Here is a 23608-nt window from a genome sequence, read left to right as displayed (position 1 = left end):
GTTGGTAAATAGGGCAGCAAACGGAAAAGTATTTGACATCACTGTCCAAGCAGCAGCTCCCCTGTAAACAATGTCACTATACGTACTACCAAAACTATAAACCTACCTGGATCTACACCCCTTCCTTCTTCCTCCTCCCTTTATCTACCTGTGCTCTGGGGCTCACCTTCTCTTCTGTTCTCAGGTACTTCCATCCATTAAATCAGCCAGCCCCTCTTACATCATTAACTCTCCCCATCTAATGGTTCCTTCTCATCAACATAAACGAGTTCTAGTGACACCACTCTGGAAAAATAAAATCCCTAACCTAAATCCTCACCCAGTCAGTTAAACTTCTTGAAAGAGTTGTCTATATGGCTGTCTCTCTTTCTTCATCTCTCATTCACACTCCAACTCACTCTATTTTGGCTTCTGTACTCACCATTCCACAGAGACTGCTCTTCCAAGGTCACCAATGATCTCATTGCCAAATTCCTGTCCCTTATCCCAATCTATCACTAAGTCCAATCACTTTTCCTCCTAATTATATGTAATCCAGATGTTAAATAGCCTCACCTGTAGTCAATTCTCACCCTGTGCCAACCAACACCATCTCTTTCCCATTCTCGGGAAGAATTCACTTATATCACAACAATCTAGATTTTATCTAAGATTTCATAGAAATATAGAGGAAGTCTATAAAACTTATAAACACACAACACAAGGAGTTCTACAATACTTATGAACACTACAACACTTATAAACAGAGGAGGTCAATTATTTAATCTCTGTTTAACACTTATTGTCCCAGCCCATCTCCTGTACCACTAATCACTGGATCCTCGCTCTCTTCACTCACCTCCCAAGGCTTTAAGCCCCATCTCAAGTCCTGCTCTGAATTCTCACGTAGAGAAATTTAGCCCTCTTCTAGTTTCGACCTACTAGTGGCATTTGGTTGCCTCCATCTGCCCCCCAAACCCAGCTCTCCAACCAGGGATTCCAAGTTCAGAACCTGGTCTCATATCAGTTGCTTCGAACTCATAATATGCTGTGAAATCCCCAATATTACAAAGCATGTTCACAGCATGTGGAGCTTTCTCCAGCCATGTCAGAAAGGAGAGGTGCAGCGGGCAGCCAATCCATGATTCTCTCTCATCATGGATGCTTCTATCTCTCTCTCCCTCTCCCTTCCTCTCTCTGAAATCAATAAAATTGTATTTTTTAAAAAAAGAAGCCGAAACCGGTTTGGCTCAGTGGATAGAGCGTCGGCCTGCGGACTGAAAGGTCCCAGGTTCGATTCCGGTCAAGGGCATGTACCTGGGTTGCGGGCACATCCCCAGTGGGAGATGTGCAGGAGACAGCTGGTCGATGTTTCTCTCTCATCGATGTTTCTAACTCTCTATCTCTCTCCCTTCCTCTCTGTAAAAAATCAATAAAATATATTTTTTAAAAAAAAAGGAAAAAAAAAAGAAAAAAAAGGAGAAGTGAAGCTCTATACAAGCCAAAGCCGCATGCAACATGGCCATTTTTTCTAGTCTCTATTCACAGGGGGCTTAGCCCTCCACTAAACTCCACTTCACACCATTAGTCTGACTCCATGCCCTGACCAAATGTGGAGGCTTTGGGTTCATTATTTTGCATAGACTCATTCAACAAATAAAACAATAACTATATGCCAGGCATTATTTGAAGTGTTTGGGATACATAAGTGAACAAGCTTAAAGATTTCTGCTTTCCTGGAATTTATAGTGTAGGGGATTATACAGACAATAAATAACAGATATGGTAAGTAAGTAAAGTACATAGTTTGTTAGAAGGTAAGAAGCATTATGGGAAAAAGAAAAGCAGAGTGGAAAAGGAAGGTTGGAAAGTTGCAATTTTAAATAAAGTTGTCAGGTAGGCCTTATTTGATAACAACATTTGAGCAAAGACTTGAACGAGGTGAGGGGGTTAGCCAGGTGACTATCTGGGGCCAGGGGATGTCTTGCAGGCAAGGAAATAGCCAGTGCAAAACACAAAGGTGGGAAGCAGGTCTAGTATATTCAAGGAACAGCAAGGAGGCTAGTGTGGCTGGGGCACAGCGAAGAGAGTTTAAGAAATGAGGTCCAGGAGGAAAAGGGGCACAGATCATAATGGCCATTACAATAACAACTCTGGCTTTCAGTCTGTGTAAAATGTGGAACCAGAGCTGGGTCTTAAACAAAGGAGTGCTGTGATCTTACCTACGTTTTACAAGTATCACCTAACTGCTATGTCGAGAATTGATTAGGGGAAGGGGAACATGGATTAGGACAGGACAGGAGGTTTCTGTGCTAAATCAAAGCAAGAAATGATAGTGGCTTAGATCAAGGTATTAGCAATGAATGTGGTGAGAAGGGGTTGAATTCTGGGTCTATTCTAAAGGTAAAGTCAACAGGACTTCCTGATCGATTGGATACAAGGTATAATAGAAAGAGTCTACTAGAATGACTTCAAGGATCTTGGCCTGAAAGATCTTGAGGATATGATTGCTCTCAACTGAAATGGGAAAGGCAAAGGGTAGAACAGTATTGAGGTGAAATATCAGGGTTCAATTTTGGACATGTCAAATCTGAGATATCTACTAAACATCCAAGTGAAGCTGTTCATTAGGCAGCTGGATGAATGAGTCTAGAGCTAAGAGAATTTAGAAGTGTTTAGGATACATAAGTAAACAAGCTTAAAGATTTCTGCTTTCCTGGAACTTATAGTTTAGGGGATTATACAGACAATAAATAACAGATACGGTAAGTAAGTAAAGTACATAGTATGTTAGAAGGTAAGAAGCATTATGGAAAAAAGAAAAGCAGAGTGGAAAAGGAAGGTTGGAAAGACGTTTGGGAGTTACTAGCATATAATGGTGTGTAAAACCATGAGATGGTTTGAAATTACCAGAGAGTAAATAAGTAACTAGAAAAGAGAAGACGACCTGGCCCGGTAGCTCAGTTGGTTAGAGAACTGTCTCGACAAGCCAAGGGTGCAGGTTCGATCCCAGATCAGGGCACATACAAGAAACAACCAATGAATGCATAAATAAATGGAACAACAAATCAATGTCTATCTGTCTGTCTGTCTCTCTCTCTCTCTCAAAAAAAAAAAGTTGGAATAAATCTGGAGAGGTGGAGGGAGAGAGCGAGAGAGTGAGAGGGAGGAAAGGAGAGCGAGTGAGAGAGAGAGCAAGTGAGCGCCCAAGCCAGTGAGAGCAGACGACCAAGGTCAAAGAGGAGAAATCAGCAAAGAAATCAGCAAAGACTGAGAAGGAAAAAACCAGGGAGGTCCAAATCTCAGTGACCTCTACTTATTTCCAAATCTGAAAGTTCCATTTATGGTTATTATTATGGATGCCTGTTCCACCTCTGATCTATAAAAATATTCATATTGGTTTTGTATACAGCTATGTGCCTTTTTATTTTTTATTATTATTTTTTTTGTTAAGCCTCACACGAAAGATATTTTTTTCATTTGATTTTTAGGGAGAGTGGAAGAGAGAGGGAAAGACAGAGAGAAACATTGATGTGAGAGAAACACATCGATTGCATGAGCCCCAACCAGGGCCCAGGCCAGGGAGGAGCCTGCAACCAAGGTACGTGCCCTTGACCGGAATCGAACCCAGGACCCTTTGGTCCACAGGCCGATGCTCTACACACTGAGCCAAACTGGCTAGGGCAGCCATGTGCCTTTTAAAATATATATATATTGATTGATTTCATAGAGGAAAAGAGAGGAAGAGAGATAGAAACATCAATGATGAGAGAGAATCATGGATCAGCTGCCTCCTGCACATCCGCACTGGGATTGAGCCTGAAATTTGGGTATGTGCCCTGACTGGGAATCGAACTGTGACCTGCTGGTTCATAGGACAATGCTCAACCACTGAGCAATACCAGCCAGACCAGCCATTTGTTTTTAATGTTTATCATTTTTAGTGGGAGATATAATGTAAGTGCATAAAACAAATGCACAGCTTAACAAATTATTATAAAACTAGAGGCCTGGTGCACAAAATTCGTGCATAGGAGGGTGTCCCTCAGGCTAGCCTGCACCCTCTCCAATCTGGGACCCCTTAGAGGATGTCCAACTGCCGATTTAAGCCCGATCTTTGTGGGATCTGGCCTAAACTGGCAGTCGGACATCCCTCTCACAATCTGGGACTGCTGGCTCCTAACCACTCACCTGCCTTCCTGCCTGATTGCCCCTAACCGCTTCTGCCTGCCAGCCTGATCGCCCCCTAACCACTCCATGCTGGCCTGACTGACGCCTAACTGCCCTCCCCCCAGCCAACCTGGTCGTCCCCAACTGCCCTCCCCTGCCAGTCTGGTTGGCCCCAACTGCCCTCCCCCTGATGGCCTGATCACCCACAACTGCCCTCCCCTGCCAGTCATCTTGTCGTGGCAATGTTATGTTGGCCATCTTGTGATGACGTCACACGTGACGCCACCTGGGCTTTTATTATAAAGGATAAACATCCACTACCAGCACCCCCAGAAATTCCGTGCATCCTTTCCAATCACAACTCTCTTCTTCCAAGTCCATCTCCCCTTCCTTGGTGATAATACTATCCTTTATGATGATTCTTTGTGATTCTTCATGATTTTACCACTTTATGTTCCCATCCAAAATAAAAAAGTTAACATCTGTCTGGTTTTGTCCATTATATGAATAGATGTGTATTATATGTATTCTTTTGCATCTTTTACTCAATATTCTTTGTGAGATTAAACATAGTGTTGTGTGTTGTGTGTATACTTGTATACACACACAAATATAGTAAAATCCATCACTGCTTTGTTTAATGCAGAGGAAAGGAATTAAAATTTGACATTTGGACTAATGCAGATTGTGTTTAACAAATATTGTCAGAGTACTTCAAACTTTTGAAGAATAGGGCCTCATCTCTCTCCCTCTGTGTTTCTGGAGTCAAGCACAGTACCATGCCTAGACGAGGTGTCCAATAAGTGTTTTTGGATGGTTATACTGACCTTTGTAACCAGATTACCTATCTCTCTCTCCCACACACACTCACTCAAATATAGTTGGGATTGCCATTATCCCATCTTACAGATGGGATCTGAAACACATAATCTCTCAAGGGACACAAGCAATTTTTAGCATAACCAGGATTAGAAAATAAATCTCCTGAATTCTAATTCAGTTCATTTTATATATTTTAAGAAGGTAATACATGCAAACAGGAAAAAATATGTCAAACAACATAAAAGGATATATAGTAAAGAGTAAGTTTTCTACTTTAGGACTCTCACTGTCTTAATTATCTTACCCAGAGGATATACAGTATCAGTTTCTGATCAGAGTACATATTAACATGTACACATATAGCACCCTCTACACAATTTTTAAACCATAAATGACAGTATGCCACATATATTTTTCTATAGCTTGCATTTTTTACTTAGTATATCTTAGAAATCACTCCAAACCAATACAAACCTCCCACATTCTCTCTAATGGTTATAGAAGACCTCCCCTGCAGCTAGTTGTGATCTGCAGCTACATCTAACCAGTGGGCAGAGTGTGGAAGCAGTGTGTGTTTCTAGCAAGTAGTTTTAAAAATAGGAAACATTCCTTTTATTCTCGTTCCTATTTTTCCTTCCTGATTGCTAGAATATGGTTGTTATCGTTGATATTGGAATAAGCCAACTTCCACAGAGAGCAAGGCATCAAGACAGAAGAAACCTAGGCCCCAATTACTGTGGAGTTGCCATAAAATGCCTATACATAAAAGAAAACTAAATTTCTATCTGAAGCCTTTATTATTTTATTTTTTTGTCACTAGCAGTCAAACCTTATTCTAGTTAACACTAACTGACATAAAATATATCCTTAACCAATAAAAAAGTGATTTATGAATAGGCGAGGAATTTATATCATCAAAGTCCCAAAAAGGCTATTTAAGATATTAAGACCTCTAAAGATTGTCAGGTGAATTAAAGAAAATTTGATGTAACTATAATGTTGCATACTTACTGGCCTAAATAACAAAAACATACTAACCTGGGATGTTCTGGTATATTCTTCATATAGCCTGTCATACTCTTTACTCTTTTCCTGATACTGAGAGTGATACTCCTGCAGTTTTTTACCTACTGCATCAATGTTATCTTCTTTTACCAACTGATCCTGTGCAGGTAAACAAAAGAAGTAAAGAATGTCAACAATTCTACATTAATTTCTACATCTATTTATTTTTAAATTGCATTTCTACTGTAAGTTTAAACCACTGGATTAATATCAAGCATACAAAAGCACTAAATCCTTTTGTTAACACGAAGATCAGTCTTATATCACAACAAAATAGTTAATACTTTAAAAATTAAGAAAAAAAGTATAAATAGAAAACATAAACAAAAGTATTTTTTTAATATATTTTTATTTATTTCAGAGAGGAAGGAAGAGGGAGAAATATAAACATCAATGATAAGGGAGTATCATTGATCAGCTGCTTCCTGCATGCTCCCTACTGGGGATCAAGCCTGCAACCTGGGCAGATGCCCTAACTGAAATTGAACTGTGACCTCCTGATTAATAGTTTGATGCTCAACCATCTGAGCACACCAGCCAGGCAACAAAAGTATTTTATATAAAGTTAATAAATACATGCAACAAGCTATTCATAGTTGCCACAAAATAAGTTCTAAAATTCTTAAATCTTCAGTAGAAAATTTTAAACAACTAGATTTCTTTTTTTAACTGGTAAGTCAGAATCAAATAATCCTGTTAAATAATTACTTGAGGAATAGCTATCAAGAACTTGTGTAATCATACCTGCTGGTATTTGGACACTGGATACATCAGCTTTACATCAAGTTTGGGATTGTACTGAGCAAGAGATTCATGATGATAGTGGTGAATGAGTTCCACCACAGAATTAAATGTCAGAGGATCAGAAAAGCCATATTTCCCATCTCGGTGGTAGATTTTTATTAACTTATTATTGCCTCCTTTCCTGTAAACAACAAGATAACAACTGTAGATTTTGCCAAAAAAAAATTCTACTGAAGTACTACTACTTTCATATGAAGATGTGAAAGCTTGATGTCACATAATAAACAAGTTTTATTATGCTGAGGCTAGAACAGGTGAAAAGGCATATATAAGTATGTGTGCAAAAGTATATGTAATATCATATTATTTTTACAACTATTTCTTTTATCTATAAATATCTTGCTTATTAAAAGTTAATATACCTAAACAGCAGTCAGTATCAATAAATTTGGCAAAAATAATCACTTAAGAGAAATAATCTATGTATCTTTTTTTCTTTCCTGAATGAATTACACTTCTAGCCCAGACCTTGTCCTGAACTTTAGATAAGCACAGCTCAACAACAAAAGAGGTTCAAGGTTTGGGCCCAAGGGTACACCAATGTTTAGTGGTCAGGGTATGAGGAAGAACCAGCAAAGGAAACCAAGAGAAAGCAATTAATAAAGTGAATGGAGAACTAAGTGTTTATCTTAAAAACTATCTAATTTTTTATTTTTTTCTAAAAAACAATGTTTTAAAAAGCATTTCAACAAAGAGGAAATAATCAACTGAGGCTTGACAAAGTAGAGATCACTAAGTGATCTTGATAAAATTGTTTCAGTTGAATGGTAAGGATGGAAGCCTGACTGGAATGGATTAAAGACAATGAAAGGAGAGGGAAAGACATGCCTACAGACAACTGTCTTGAAGAATATTGTTGTAAATGATCATTCTGGCTGCTGTGCGGAAAATGAGTCGACAGGGATGGGGAAGATTAGAAATTGTAAGATGCTGGGAGGCCTGTCAGGAGGTGACTGCAAAAGATCAAGCAAGATGATGGTGGCTTAGATTTAGATGGGAGAGAAATGTGAAGAAATTACTAATATAGATTTGAAGGTAGAGTTGGTAGGATTTATTTAATGATGACTTGGATATGAGAGTGAGAGAAAGAGAGGGGAAAAGACTTGTGGCTTGAGTAACTGTAGAGATGGTGGTTCTATTGCTTAAAAAGAGTGAAGACTTGAAGATAAACAGTTTGGGTAGGGGAGTTGGGATTGAAATAAAAAATTCTGCACTGACCATGTTAAAATTAGCATCTCCCCTAGTTATCTAGCGGCAAAAGCAAGCAGGCAACTGGATATATGCATCTGGAGTTCTGAAGGTCAGAGCTGGAGATAAGGTTTATGAATCTCACTGCATAACTGTATATTAAAGCCAAGGGACAGGACAAGCTTCACTGTGGGAAAATGAATACAGAGAAGAGAAGGCCAAGTCTGAACCCAGAAACACTTAACATCTCGATATTGAGCAAAGGAGTGGCCTAGAATTAGGAAGAAAATCAGAAGAATGTGATATCACAACAGCCAAGATAATAAACTGTTTCTAGGAAGAAGTGTCTATGACTAATGCTGCTAAGAGGTCAAGCAAAGTAAGAAAGAGAAGTGGTCATTGGTTTAGCAGTCCCTGTAGAGCAGCAGTTCTCAACCTGTGGGTCGCGACCCCTTTGGGGGTCAAACGACCCTTTCACAGGGGTCACCTACGACCATCGGAAAACACATATATAATTACATATTGTTTTTGTGATTAATCACTATGCTTTAATTATGTTCAATTTGTAACAATGAAAATACATCCTGCATATCAGATATTTACATTACAATTCATAACAGTAGCAAAATTACAGTTATGAAGTAGCAACGGAAATAATTTTATGGTTGGGGGTCACCACAACATGAGGAACTATATTAAAGGGTCGCGGCATTAGGAAGGTTGAGAACCACTGCTGTAGAGTGATAAGACAGAAGCCTGACTAGAATGAGAAAAAATTGTATTGAATCAACAGAGAACATTGATTATTCCTCAGCACAACTGAAGTCCTATGGCATTAATTTCTTTCAATGTCATTACCAGAAACTAATATAGTGACTCCGAATTTCTAGCATAAAATATGGGATTCTTTTTCTTAAAGATACTAGGATGGAAAGGCAGCAAAGAGCCAGATTAATCTGGATTTGAACCTATCCTTTGCCACTTACTAGCTACTAGTATGTGTCTTGAGGCAACTTTCTTAATCAGTTTAAGTTTTAGTTGCCTCATCTATAAAATGGAAATATTAATACCTACGTGTCATAAGGTTGTGTGAGAAATAAATAAGTTATTACGTGTAAAATGCTTAGTACAAGAAAGTTGTTATTGTTGCTATTGTTATTATTCTTTTCTTTAGTCACTTTATTTTTTTAAAAATCATAAGACTTTATTGTAATTAGGCTATTTTAATGGTTAAAATTAAATGTGGGAATATCTAAAGCAGTTTTCCTAATTTTTAAAAAATATATGTCCCACTTTTGTAAATATAAAAGGGATACAACCACCACTTATGAGATTCTAATATGCCCACGTGGATGGCATGATACAGACTAAGAATTGCTTTATCTTCTACATATCTTCATCATCCTAAATAAGGTTGAGTTTTAACGCTGAAGTCTGCATTAAGGAAAATAATAGGGTTATTAGAGGGGTGGATTCCCAACATATCATGAACAACCTTAAGCTGTGCACATCACTTCTTCTACACTCATAAGGTCAACAGTATACATCTTATTTCCTTACATTAAAGCTTTTTCACTTTATTGCTACCAAAAAATAAAAATTGTCATTTTTATAAAACATTTAAATGTTTAATGTATAAAAAAGGATAGTTAGCCAAACAAAAATGATGTATCTATATTAAATTAAAATATGAAAAATGTGTATATAAAGATTTAAACAAAATACAGAAATCTTTGTATACCAGAAATAAATAATGCTAATGAAAATGCTGAAAAATACTCACCGCAAAGTCAAAGTATAATCTCCCTGCATTTTTGTTGAGGCATCTCTGACCAAGAAGGTACCATCTGGCATGTCCCGTAATTTGTCATTTACCTCCTCCCTGAAGAATTATAGTAAAAATGAAAAAACACAAGTGTCATTTGTGCTCTTCATATATTATTACTAAGGCTAGTTGGGAAGTGGTATAGTTATAGAATCATAGGGCCTTCAGAGGTCATTTAGTTCCTCCCTCTAGGTATGTTCATTCTGTTTTGATTTTCGGTGTTATGCAATTTAAGGAAGGGCTATTTACTTCTTAAACTTTTCCAGATTTTAACTATCTATAAGAGATAGTGTTTCCATTAAGCCTTTAGGGATTCCTTAGGCAGCTCTGAACTTGCAGAGTTTCAGGAAAAACCAGCAGCTGTTTAGAAAGAAGGTTATATTTAAGCAACACTGGCAGCTGTCTGATCAGAGGGGAAGAAATTCACTAAATTCACAATTTTTCAATATAATATCCTCCAATATGAACGTATATTGATAATAAATTTCTCTTCAGAGCTGGTTGGGACTTTAAGGAACAATACTGGAACACTCAAAGGAAATGGCAGGGTATAAAAGACCCCTGAATTATAGAACCACAGGGTCTTAAAATATAAATTTAAACGATATTTAAATATAATAGATTCTTTTATTGTATAATGCTAAAATAATTTTTTTCTGATAATTTTAATATAAATATATATTGTCTTCCTTAAAAAAGTAAACATAGAATTACCATGTAACCTAAAAATTCCACTTCTGGGTATATACCCAAAACAAATGAAAGCATGGACTTAAACATTTACACACAATGTTTATAGCAACATTACTCACTAGACAAAAGCTGGAAACAATCCAAATGTTCATCAAAGCCAAATGTCCAGATAAATAAGTAGATATATATTAAGTGAAATATTGTTCAGCTTTAAAAAGTAAATTCTGACACATGCTATGACATGGATGAACTTTGGAGGCATAAATGTTATATAATTCCACTTATATGAGATATCTAGAGTAGTCAAATTCATAGAAACAGAAAGTAGGATGGTGATTGCCAGGGAGGGGCTGGGGAAATAGGAGGAAAGGGGAGTTAGTGTACTATGAATGGGTATAGAATCTCACTTTGGGAGGATGAAATAGTTCCAGAGATGGATGGTAGTGACAGTTGAACAACAATGTAAATGTACTTTATACCACTGAATTGTACATTTAAAGATGGTTAAAAGGGTAAGGAAAAGAAGGAATGAGTGCCATTTTGGTAATGGGAGAGAAGAGACAAAAGAAAGAGGGAGACAATCATATTGAGGAATATAGCATCAACCTGAAACCTGAGTTGGCTGAAATGTGTAGTGTTTTTTAAAAACAAGGAAATGTAATATTCAAATTTTAAATATATATATATATATATATATATATAGTGTGTGTGTGTGTGTATTCCTTCTCTAGATTCAAATATTTCCAAAACCACATTTTACTCAAAGAGAAATTTGTCCAAGAGTCCTGTTTCCCAAAATGAGGTGTGTGAAGAGGCATCAAAATCACTTGGGGAGGTTGTTAAATGCAGATTCCTAAGCCCCACCCAATTGATTCTTGCACATGTACAGATTGTGGTACTACTACTGCCTTAGAGACAAAAGGTAAGGAAAATTAAGTACCTATAAGTATCTTTCACCCTAAGATATGTGTAACTATCTTAAGAGTATGTATTACTTATTCAGAAATATATCCCCAATATAGTATTAAAAGTAAAATCATACCCATAATTTAAAGATTTTCTTGTCATTTTGTGTGTGTGTGTGCGGGAAGAAAAGCATTTAGAAACTTTTGAAATGTTACCACACAATCTCTTAAATGGTCATCTTTAAATGACAATTAATGGGACATTAAAGTATTTTAACTACTAATTCTAAAAAGTGATTTTTTTTAAAAATACATTCAATAATAGCTGCATTCTAGTTACCTTGAAATATCCCCCCAGTACCATTCTGCATCCTGAAGAGAAACAGAATTGTCCTTCATTCCATTTGTAACAGCTGAAGTCATTGGTTTAGGTGGCTTTGGTGGAAGAGCTAGAAGAAAAATGAATATTATTTTGTAGATGTAAATTATAATTTGTTTTATTTCCTCAGTCAGGAACCACTCATTAACCAATGTACACTGAGATTAAAATAATTATAAATCAAATAGCATTTTTTTTCTAAAATGTTTTTACTGATTTTAGAGTGAGAGGGAGGGAGTGAAGGCGGGAAGAAAAGAAGACCGTTAAGAAGAGACAGGAGATTTCCGGATTTAAGAGAAGAAACCTGATTCGGTCGCCTCCCCACACGCCCCCTAACTGGGGATTTGACTCCCACACGCACCCTAACTGGGATTGGAACCGGCAACCCTTTGATGCATGGGACGATGCTCAACCAACCTGGCCAGGGCTTATGTTAAATCTTAAACATTAGTCAAAAAAATCGTTTTAGAACTATAACAACAATTGCCTGAAAAGTATAATTTTCAAGCTATTTGAGGTTTTTACTCTTCCTATATTTTTTAATTTATTTTTAAATACATTGGCATAGAATATTATATTAGTTTCATGTGTACAACCCCAGGATTAGGCATTAATATAACTTACAAAATGATAACCCAGATAAATCTAGTACCCATACGACACCATACAGTTATTACAATATTATTGACTATGTTCCCTATGCTGTACATTATATCCCCATGACTATTCTGTAACTACCAATTTGTACTTCTAAATCCCTTCACCTTTTTTACCCATCCTCTAACCCTTCTCCCAGCTGGCAACTGTCAAAATATTCTCTTTTATCTGTAAATCTGTTTCTGTTCTGCTTGTTTGTTTTTTAGATTCCACATGTAAGTGAAATAATCTGGCATTTGTCTTTCTCTGACTTATTTCACTCAGCACAACACCCACTAGGTCCAACCATGTTGTTGCAGAAGCTAAGATTTCATTCTTTTTTATGGCTGAGTCATATTCCATTGAATATATGCACCACTACTTTATCCATTCATCTGCCGGTGGACACTTAGGTTGCTTCCATATCTTGGCTATTGTAAATAATGTTGCAATGAATATATGGATGTACATGACCTTTTGATTTAGTGTTTTGGGTTTCTTTGGATAAATACCCAGAAGTGGAGTTGCTGGGTCCTTCTTTGTCTCCTGTTGTAGACTTTGTCTATGTAAAGTCGATTTTGCCTGGTTTAACAACTGCTACCCAAGCTTTCATGTTTTGTTTTGTTTCCATTTTTATTAAATATCTTTTTCTACACCTTTATTTTCAGTCTTTATGTGTCTTTTGATCTGAAGTGAGTCTCTTGTAGACAGCATATGAAAAGGTCTTGTTTTGTTATCCATTCTGCCACTGTGCATGTCTTTTGATTGGAGCATTTAATCCATTTGCATTTAAAGTAATTGTTGATAGATATGTAGTTATTGCCATCTTATTTTTCATATTTTTTATCTTTTTAAAGAAGGACCTTTAACATTTCTTGTAATACTAATTTGGTGGTGATGAACTCCCTTAGCGTTTTCTTGTCTGGGAAGCTCTTTATCTGTCCTTCAATTCTTTTTTTAAAGTATGTTTTTACTAGAGGCCCAGTGCACGAATTTCGTGCACTGGGGCGGGGGGGGGGGGGGTCAGCCCGGCCTGTGCCCTCTCACCGTCCGGGAGCCCTCAGGGGACGTCTGACTGACACAGAGGCGGGAGAGGCTCCCACCATCACCGCTGCGCTCGCCAGCCATGAGCCCAGCTCAGGGCTTCTGGCTGAGCGGCACTCCTCCTGTGGGAGCACACTGACCACCAGGGGGCAGCTCCTGCATTGAGCATCTGCCCCCTGGTGGTCAGTGCACATCATAGCGACTGGTCGTTTCACCAGTCGATTTGCATGTTAGCCTTTTATTATATAGAATTGATTTTAAATAGAAAGGGAGAGAAAGATCAATCAGCTGCCTCCTGCATGCCCCATACTGGGGTTCAAGCCTATAACCTGGGCATGTGCCCTGATGGGGAAATAGAACAGCAACCTCAAGGTGTGTGGGAGGACAAGCAAATGAGCCACACCAGCCAACTGAAGGCTGTCCTTCAATTCTAAATAATAGCTTTACTGGTTACAGTAATCTGATTGTAGGTCTTTAGTTTTCATCACTGAATATTTTGTGCCAATCCCACCTGTCTTGCAAAGTTTCAGTTGAGAAATCAGCTGACAGACTTAAGGACACACCCTTGTAGAAGACTGCTTTTCTCTTGATGCTTTTAAAGTTCTCTCTTTGTTTTTAACCTTTGGCATTTTATTTATGATGTGTCTTCATATGGGCCTCTTTGGGTTAATTTTGTTTGGGACTCTCTGTACTTTCAGGGCTTATATATCTACTAGAGGCCCAGTGCATGAAAATTCATGCACTGGAGGGGGGGTCCCTCAGCCCGGCCTGCCCCCTCTCTCAGTCTGGGAGCCCTCAGGGGCGGGAGGCGACCTGATGATCAGGGGAAGGCGATGCCCCCATCACACTTCTGCTGCTGCCACTGCTGGCAGCATAAGCTTCGGCTGGCCCTGGTTACTTGAGCCTTGGGTGGCCCTGGGTGGCTGGGCAGCCACCATCCAAGGCTTGCCTACACCTCAGGCCCGGCCTGGGTGGCTGGGAGGCTAACATCCGAGGCTTGCCTGTGCCTCAGGCATCAGCTGGGCAGCTGCCATCTGAGGCTTGCCTGTGCTTTGGGCAGGCCCTGGGCGGCTGTGGGGCTGAGGGCAGGTCCAGCCACACTGTGTGCCTGCCACCCCCCTGGCAGAACTGAAAGGACTGGGGGACTCTGGCGGGGCCGAGGGGACTGGGCGCCGCCATCTTGTGGCTATGGGCACTGCCATCTTTGTAAGGTCATGACAGTCAATTTGCATATTCCCTCTTTATTAGATAGGATTTCCTTCGTCATATTAGGAAAGTTTTCAATCATTATTTTTTTAATTTCTTGCTCTCTGACTTCTCTTTCTGGCACCCCATGATGAGAATGTTGGTAAACTTGAAGTTGTCCCAGAAGCTTCTTACGCTATCCTCATTTTTTAAATTCTTTTTTCTTTTTGCTGTTCTGATTGGTTGTTTTCTGGCTCCTTATATTCCAAATCACTGATTGATTCTCTGCCTCATCTACTCCACTGTTGATTCCCTATAAATTATTCATTTCAGTTCACATAATCTTCATTTCTGACTGGTTCTTTTTTATGGTTTCCATGTCCTTACTTATGCTGCTGAAGTTCCCACTAAGTTCCTTGAGCATCCTTATAACCATTGTTTTGAACTCTGTATCTGGTAATTGTTTGCCTCCATTTCATTTAGTTCTTTTTTCTGGAGATTTTCCTGTTCTTTCACTTAGAACCCATTTGTCACCTCATTTTGGCTGCTTCCTGTGTTTGTTTCTATGTATTAGATAAAGCTACTACATTCCCTGGACTTGGTAGAGAGACCTTATGTAGTAGGTATCCTGTAGGGCCCAGTGGCACAGCCTCCCCAGTCACCTGAGCTGGGAGCCCCAGGTGTACCCCAGGTGAACTGTGTGCACTTTCCTACTGTAGTTGAGCCTTGATTTCTGTTGGCACATCACTGTGAGGGCCTGCTGCAACTACAGTGGAGGAGCTGCTGTTCAGGGGCTGACCTCATGAAGCAGGACTCACTTCAGTGGGGCTTTGGTGGCTGCTGAGTCTGCCCCTTGAGTATGTCACTGGTGCAGGTGGCTGGGTTATAATCAGGGTGTTCTGAAACTGTCCACCAGGTGCACTGGTTCTGGGACCTCCCAGGTGGTGCAAGGTCAGCCACTGCCTGTTCCCTGCCCAGGGCCACCTGGCATGAGCTACAGAGTGATCTGCAGATGGCTGCTACTTGTGCTGGGCTTGGAGGTGCCCAGGGAGAGGTCAAGCTGCAAACCAAGGCTGGCTGCCACTAATGCCAGGTCTGGGGTCACTTAGCAAGAGGTACTGCATACCAAATGCTACCTGTTTGAGAGACTTCACAAAAGTATGAAGCATGAGCTAAGAAAGGCCCTTTGTATAAAAAGGCCACTAGAATGGCTTGGGTGAGCCCAAGTTTGAGGGAATCACTAAGGTGGCTGGGGGGTCAGCGGGTGCCTAACATTATTATCCAGGTTGATGGAGACTCAGATATGGTGCCATCCTGATGGCTCTGTGGAACAATGTCCTCTACTAGCACTTCTGTCTGAGAGAAAGCTGCCTCTCTAGCCCTAGTCCTAAAACCAGACAATTCAGTTCCTCCCCATATGTTCCTGTGACTTTTGAGCTGCTGCCCCAGTGCTGGAGCTCTGAGCAAGTCTGAGTAAGTCCATGTGTGGGCCCTTCAAGAATGCCTGGAAATCCAGGAGCCCTCCATCTCTATCAAACACAATCCCTGCTGATTTTTACAGCCAGAAATTATGGCAACTTCTCTCCTGGCAGTGGAACCCTGGACTGAGGGGCCTGGGACCACTTAGGGGGGATCTCCACAGCCAAGATACCTTACTGATTTTTAACCACCACATGTGGGTATGGGACCAGTCTGTTCCATGCCTCCGCACCTTCTACCAGTTCCAATGTGGCTTCTTCTTTATATCCTCAGTTATAGGACTTCTGTTCAGCCAGATTTCAGGTACTCTGAGTGATGACTATTCTGTAATTTAGTTGTAATTTTGATGTGGTTGTGGGAAGATGTGAGTACTACATTTATCTATGCTACCAACTTGACCAAAACTTCTTTTCCCTTCTTATAAAGCACTAACTTTTAATTTTGGACAGATGTCAAAAAAAACTTAATTGTCTCTCAAAAGATGATGTGGCTCTCCTTCGCAAATAATTCAGTCCAAACGCCATTAAGTGGGGCTGGGCATAATGGCCAAGAGTTGATGTCAGACATGGAAGCAGCTGAGAGAGGGCTATGTCCATATAGAAGGGCAGAAACATAGCACAGGATCTCAGAGCTTGAGCAGGTGAGGAAGGGGTCCTCATGGGGACAGCCTGGGATGGGTGATGGAAGGGCAGTAGCATGGGGCCCAGATGGCACAGTACTAGAGACATAGTCCTCGGAAGTAAGCATCCCAAATGCAGAGGGGCAAAGCCAGAGAAGGGTGAAAAAAATTTCTATTTGGGTGGGGGATGGGAGGTGGCAGGGGGAACCCTATATAATAAAGAGGTAAAATGCTAATTGAACATCACAAGATGGCAGTGCCCACAGCCACAAGATGGCGGTGCCCAGTCCCCTCAACCCTTCTAGGGGGCAGCAGGCCCGCAGAGCGGCTGCTGCTGGAGTCCTCCAGTCCTCTCAGCCCCGCCAGCAGTGAATTTTCATGCGACCATTACCTTTTTAAAAAATCCTTACCCAAGGATATGATTATTTCTTTTAGATCATCTGTTCTCGGGGAGCAGGCCTAAGCCAGCAGGTGGGCATCCCCCAAGGGTCTCAGACTGTGAGAGGGTGCAGGCTGGGCTGAGGGATCCCCCGTGTGCATGAATTTTCATGCACTGGGCCTCTAGTGCAAGAATAGCTATAACAGATTGGGTACATACAGAGAAATAGATAAAATAAGTAAAACCATTAAAGATAATTGAGCCTGGCCAGTGTGGTTGAGCATCAACCTATAAACAAGGAAGTCACTGTTTGATTCCCGGTCAGGGCATGTGCCTGGGTTTTGGGCTCGGTCACAGTAGGGGATGTACAAGAGGTAGCCAATCAATGATTCCCTCTAATCATTGATGTTCCTATCTCCCTCTCTCTTCCTCTCTGAAATCAATAAAAACATATTTTTTTAAAAAAAGATAATAGAAGCCAGGTTTCTCATAGTCTAAAATGAAAGTTACAAATATAGAAAGGTAAAAAAAAAATAGAATAAACTCTCTGGTTTGGACTGGGATTGCATATATTGATATAAATTCAGAGAACTAGATAGATAGATGTAAATGTCTATATTTGTAGGGAATACAACTATTCCATAGCTCTGTCCCTTGAGAAGTTCGGGGATCGGCAACACCCCAATATCTACACCTAGCATTCAGTTCTTGTTTTCTAATGCTATTCCCTACTAAAAGGAGCCAGGGCTCTTTGGAGAAATGGCTAATTCCAAGGCTAGAGTACAGCAAGTACTAAATAAACCTGGAAATCATGCCAAAAAGGAAGCAACTGCTCAAAGAATGAGGGGTCATGACCAAAGAATAAAGACTCCAGCTTGAAGGGTTCCCACTACCAAATCTGGAACATCAATACAAATAATAATAAGGAATATAAGCCATGTAAAAAAGGAATCTATGTGCCCATGCAGAAATAAATGAAAAACTAAAAGATTAATGAGTAATTATATAATCTCAGAGGACCTTCTCACAAAATGCTTAGCAATCAAAAAATTTAAAAAGACTAATATAATAGCAGAGAAGCCTGGCAAACACCATCTTAATAAAGTAATCAAGGTTAATACCACTAGTAATGATGAACTCATGGGCCCTCAATAGGATATACTGAGAAGAACACATCATCACTCCCGTGATATTCCTACCAAATATGCACAAACTGAATCTAATCATGAGGAAACATCAAACAAACCACAACTGAGAGACATTCTACAAAATAACTGGCCTGTAATCTTTTAAAATGTCAAGGTCATGAAGACAAGAAAGGTTCCTTCCAGATTGAAGAGGACTAGAGAATCATGACAATTAAATGCAAGGGGTGACTCTAGACTGAATTCTTATTATAAAAAACCTTATTGGTACAATGGACAAAACCTGAATCCAAAAATGAAATGATAGTAATGAATCAATGTTAATTTTCTGATTTTGATGGTTGTATTGTGGTTATGTAGGAGAATGTTCTTGTTTATGAAACACAAACATAGTCATTATGTTGGCAACTTACTGTCAAGAAAATCAAATTATTTTTACTGTACTTGAAACTTTTCTATAAGCTAGACTGTTGCAAAAAATATTAACAAAAAAGCGACAATATTGAGGGGAAAGGGAAACAATGTGAATATGTTCTTCAAAACAGAATCTCTTTATTGTCAGATAATTTTAAACAAAGGTGTCAAGACAATTCAATTGTACAAAAGTAGCCTTTTTAACAAATGGATGTGGCACAACTAAATAGCCACATGCAAAAAAAAAAAATGCAGCTTGACGCCTATCTTACATTTTATGCAAAAATTAACTCAAAATGCATCAGTCCTAAATGTAAGAGCTAAAATTATAAAACTTTTAGAAGAAAACAGGCTTAAACCTTAATGACCATGGATTAGGCAATGGTTTCTTGGATATGACACCAAAAGTGCAAACAACTAAAGAAAAATATAAACTGGATCTCTTCAAATTAAAAAAAAATTATTTAATATATTTTTATTGATTTCAGAGGGGAAAGGAGAAGGAGAAAGAGATAGAAACATCAATGATGATAGAGAATCATTGATCGGCTGCCTCCTGCATGCCCCACACTGGGGACCAAGCCTGCAATCCAAGAATGTGCCCTTGACCAGAATCGAACCCGGGACCATTCAGTCCACAGGCCGACGCTCTATCCACTGAGCCAAACCAGCTAGGGCAAAAAAAATTTTATTTTCTAAAGGACACCAACAAAAAAGTGAAAAGATAACCACAGAATGAGAATAAATCATATATGTGATTTTAAAAATTTGTATTTAAATCTGGCCAGTTTGGCTCAGTGGAGAGAGCGTTGGCCTGCAGACTGAAGGGTCCCAGATTCAATACCAGTCAAGGGCATGTACCTTGGTGCAGGCTAAATCCCGGCCCTGGTTGGGGCACATGCAGGAGGCAACAAATCAAATGTGTCTATCTCATTGACGTTTCTCTCTGTTTCTCCCCCTCCCTTCCACTTTCTCTAAAAAAAAAACAATGGAAAAATATCCTCAGGTGAGGATTTCTTTTTTATTGTATTTAGAATATATTAAAAACTCTTGCAATTTAATAATAAAAAGACAAATGACTCATTTAAAAAGGGGCAAAGGATCTGAATAGACATTTCTCCAAAGAAGACATACAAATGTCCAACAAGATGAAAAGAGATTCAATCTCATCAGCCATCACAGAAATGAAAATCAAAACCACAATGAGATACCACTTCACACCCACTAGGTGTGACTCTAATAAAAAAAGGCAGGTAATCACTGTGTGGGTAGGGATATGAAGAAACTGTAACTCATACATTGCTAATAGCAATATAAAACAATACAACTGCTTAGAAAAGATCTAGCAGTTTCTCAAAAGGTTAAGCATAGAGTCACAAGCAATTTCTTTTACTTTTAAACTAGTGGCCTGGTGCACGGATTCGTGTATATTGAAAGGAAATTAATTAGAAGAAAGATTTGTGAAGTAATTACGTTACTGCAAAAAATTACATGTCAGGAGGAACCAAGATGGCGGCATAGGTAAACACCTGAACTTGCTGCCTTGCACAACCACATCAAAACTATAACTAAAAGACAAAACGGATATCATCCAGAACCATGGGAAGGCTGGCTGAGTGGAAGTCAGACAACTAGAGGGAAAGAGAAAAGCGCATCTAGACTGGTAGGAGGTGCAGAGGTGCGGAAGTGCGGAGGTACAGAGGCGCGCAAACGGGCTGGCAACTGGGTACGCTGTGATCTTTTACAGAGGGAGATACAAACTCCCAACTGCTCTGAAATCCAGTTCCGGGTGAGACTCTGGGGACCCAGACTCATACAGGAAGAAACTGGACTGTCTGGCATCGGGCCGGAATGCAAGAGCGGCTTTCTCTCAGAGGTGCTCACAGCGTTCGTTGTTCTTGCATGGGGCCGCGGGACACGGAGAACCAGGGACCTCTCTGGGGCAGGGCTGATGGGCAACCATTGATGTTTGCACCGCCCCATGATTCCCTGAGACCACGCCCCACCCAATTTACAACCCCACTCGCATGCTGTGTGCAGAGGCTTTTGCATACTAATGGCCTGGCCTTTTGCAATCTAAAACCTAACAAACTGCAGCTGGGTCAAAGAACCTCAGAGCTTCCAAAAGATGGCCTAAGGCTCATCAGCAGCCTGCATTACTTCACAGCTGCGCCTCATCTGGGCACCTCCAAACCCCAAACAAAGAGAAGGAATCTGCAGATCTCTCTGTAGCTCCTGCTGGGTGGCCTCAGGCAGTGGTGACTTTGCACCCCCATGGAGATCCAAGAGCCAGTCTACCCAGTGGTCAGAGTGAGACCATCCAGATTACAACTCTTTACATCCATAAGAGACACACTCAGGGGGCACACTCAGTGAGCGCCAAAGCCCCACTGAAGCAAGTCCTGCCCCATAAGGGTGTTTCCAGCACAGAAGTTCCCCCATTGTAGACACAACTGGTCCTCACAGCCAATTGGTCTGGAGGTCAATTCCTCCCAGTGATACCAACAGCAATCAAGGCTTAACTACAACAAGACTGTGCACAAATCCCACAAAGGGGTGCACCAAGAGCGTCCACGTCAGGTGCCTGGGGAGGCTGACTCACTGGGCCCTATAGGACACCTAGCACAGAAAGCCACCCTATCAACACAGGGAAGCAGCCAAAATGCAGAGACAAAGAAACAGGTCACAAATGAAAGAAATGGAGGAAAGCAAACTACTGGATATAGAGTTCAAAACCACGGTTATAAGGTTACTCAAGAATCTTCTAGAAACCTCCGAGAAATTTAGTGAGACCCTCAAGGATATGAAAAAGGACCAAGCAGAAATTAAGCATACACTGACTGAAATAAAGAATAATATACAGAGATCCAACAGCAGACTAGAGGATCCCAAAAATCAAGTCAAAGATTTGAAATACGAAGAAGCAAAACAACCAGAAAAGCAAAAGGAAAAAGGAATCCAAAAATGTGAAGATAGTGCAAGGAGCCTCTGGGACAACTTCAAGCGTACCAACATCCAAATTATAGGGGTGCCAGAAGAAGAGAGAGAGCAAGATATTGAAAACCTATTTGAAGAAATAATGACAGAAAACTTCCCCTACCTGGTGAAAGAAATAGACTTACAAGTCCAGGAAGCACAGAGAACCCCAAACAAGAGGAATCCAAAGAGGACCACACCAAGACACATCATAATTAAAATGCCAAGGGCAAAAGACAAAGAGAGAATCTTAAAAGCAGCAAGAGAAAAAAAAGTTAGTTACCTACAAGGGAGTACCCATACGACTGTCAGCTGATTTCTCAACAGAAACTATGCAGGCCAGAAGAGAGTGGCAAAAAATATTCAAAGTGATGAATAGCAAGAACCAACAACCAAGATTACTCTATCCAGCAAAGCTATCATTTAGAATTGAAGGTCAGATAAAGAGCTTCACAGATAAGAACAAGCAAAAGGAGTTCATCACCGCCAAACCAGTATTATATGAAATGCTGAAGGGTATTCTTTAAGAAGAGGAAGAAGAAAAAGGTAAAGACAAAAATTATGAACAACAAAGTGACAACAAATACATATTTATTAACAAGTGAATCTAAAAATCAAGTGAATAAAAAATCTGATGAACAGAATAAACTGGTGAATAGAATAGAATCAGGGGCATAGAAAGGAAGTGGACTGACAATTCTCGGGGGGAAGGGGGTGTGGGGGGTACGGGAAGAGACTGGACAAAAATCGAACACCTATGGATGAGGACAATGGGGGGAGGGTAAGCGTATGGGGTGGGGTGGGAACCGGGTGAAGGGGAGCTATGGGGAGAAAAAAGAGAAACAACTGGGGGAGCTATGGGGAGAAAAAAGAGGAACAACTGTAATAATCTGAACAATAAAGACTTATTTTTTTAAAAATTACATGTCAAAATAGTATATATGATATTATAAAATTAAAACATGCATGCAATTGGCACCAAGAGCTTTATATATATCGTGGGCTCACGTCCAATCAGTCCCAATTGGAAGAGGCTCGCTTTGCCGTAGCAGTGCTTGCCAGCCTGAAAACAGCCCTCAGCCCCTCACCCAGACTGGCCAGGCACCCCAGTGGGGACCCCCACCCTGAAGGGGGTGTGACCAGCTGCAAACAGCCATCAGCCCCTCATCCAGGCTGGCCAGGCACCCAAGCAGGACCCCCACCCTGAACCGGGACACCCTTCAGGGCAAACCAGCCGGCCCCCACCCGTGCACCAGGACTCTATCCTATATAGTAACAGGGTAATATGCAAAATGACCCTAACAGCAGAAGGACTGGGAATGACTGGTCACTATGACACACACTGACCAACAGGGTGCAGACGCTCAATGCAGGAGCTGCCCTCTGGTGGTCAGGGCGCTCTCACATGGGAGGAGCTCTGCTCAGCCACAAGCCAGGCTAATGGCTGCCAGTACAGCGGTGGTGGTGGCAGCCTCTCCTGCCTCCTCAGCAGCACTAAGGATGTCCGACTGAAGTTTAGGCCTGCTCCCTGCTGGCAAGTGGACATCCCCCGAGGGCTGCCGGGCTACCAGAGGGATGTCTGATCGCCATCTTAGGCCCAATCCCCCGGGGAGCGGGCCTAAGCCAGCAGGTGGTCATCCCCTGAGGGGTCCCAGACTGCAAGAGGGCACAGGCCGGGTTGAGGGACCCCCCCTGCCCCCTGAGTGCACAAATTTTTGTGCATCGGGCCTCTAGTATATATATAAAAGGCTAAGGGACCGTTCAACCATCCAACCAGTAGCTATGACACACACTGACCACTAGGGGGCAGACACTCAATGCAGGAACTGCTGAGCTGCAGTGACTTGGTAGCGGCAGTTCTTGGGTGATACACCCTGGAACCAGAGAGGAGGGAGCTCGAT

At 40.6% G+C, this 23608-nt stretch overlaps 1 protein-coding gene across 1 annotated transcript in view; it reads right to left on the bottom strand.

The window, feature by feature from the left end:
- The window catches only part of PIK3R3 (phosphoinositide-3-kinase regulatory subunit 3), an 81795-nt gene that overhangs the window by 24264 nt on the left and 33923 nt on the right, over positions 1-23608 (bottom strand). The window contains exons 2-5 of the mRNA XM_023761890.1: positions 11792-11900; positions 9812-9910; positions 6781-6961; positions 6010-6135 (exon numbers count right to left, since the gene is read on the bottom strand). Coding sequence (XP_023617658.1) covers positions 6010-6135; positions 6781-6961; positions 9812-9910; positions 11792-11900 — 515 coding nt within the window. The remainder of the gene's footprint in view (positions 1-6009; positions 6136-6780; positions 6962-9811; positions 9911-11791; positions 11901-23608) is intronic.

Source organism: Myotis lucifugus, unplaced genomic scaffold, assembly GCF_000147115.1.
Source record: "Myotis lucifugus unplaced genomic scaffold, Myoluc2.0 scaffold_222, whole genome shotgun sequence".
Classification (NCBI taxonomy): domain Eukaryota; kingdom Metazoa; phylum Chordata; class Mammalia; order Chiroptera; family Vespertilionidae; genus Myotis; species Myotis lucifugus.
The sequence above is the reverse complement of the archived record's forward strand: the minus strand, read 5'-3'. Positions and strand labels throughout refer to the sequence as shown.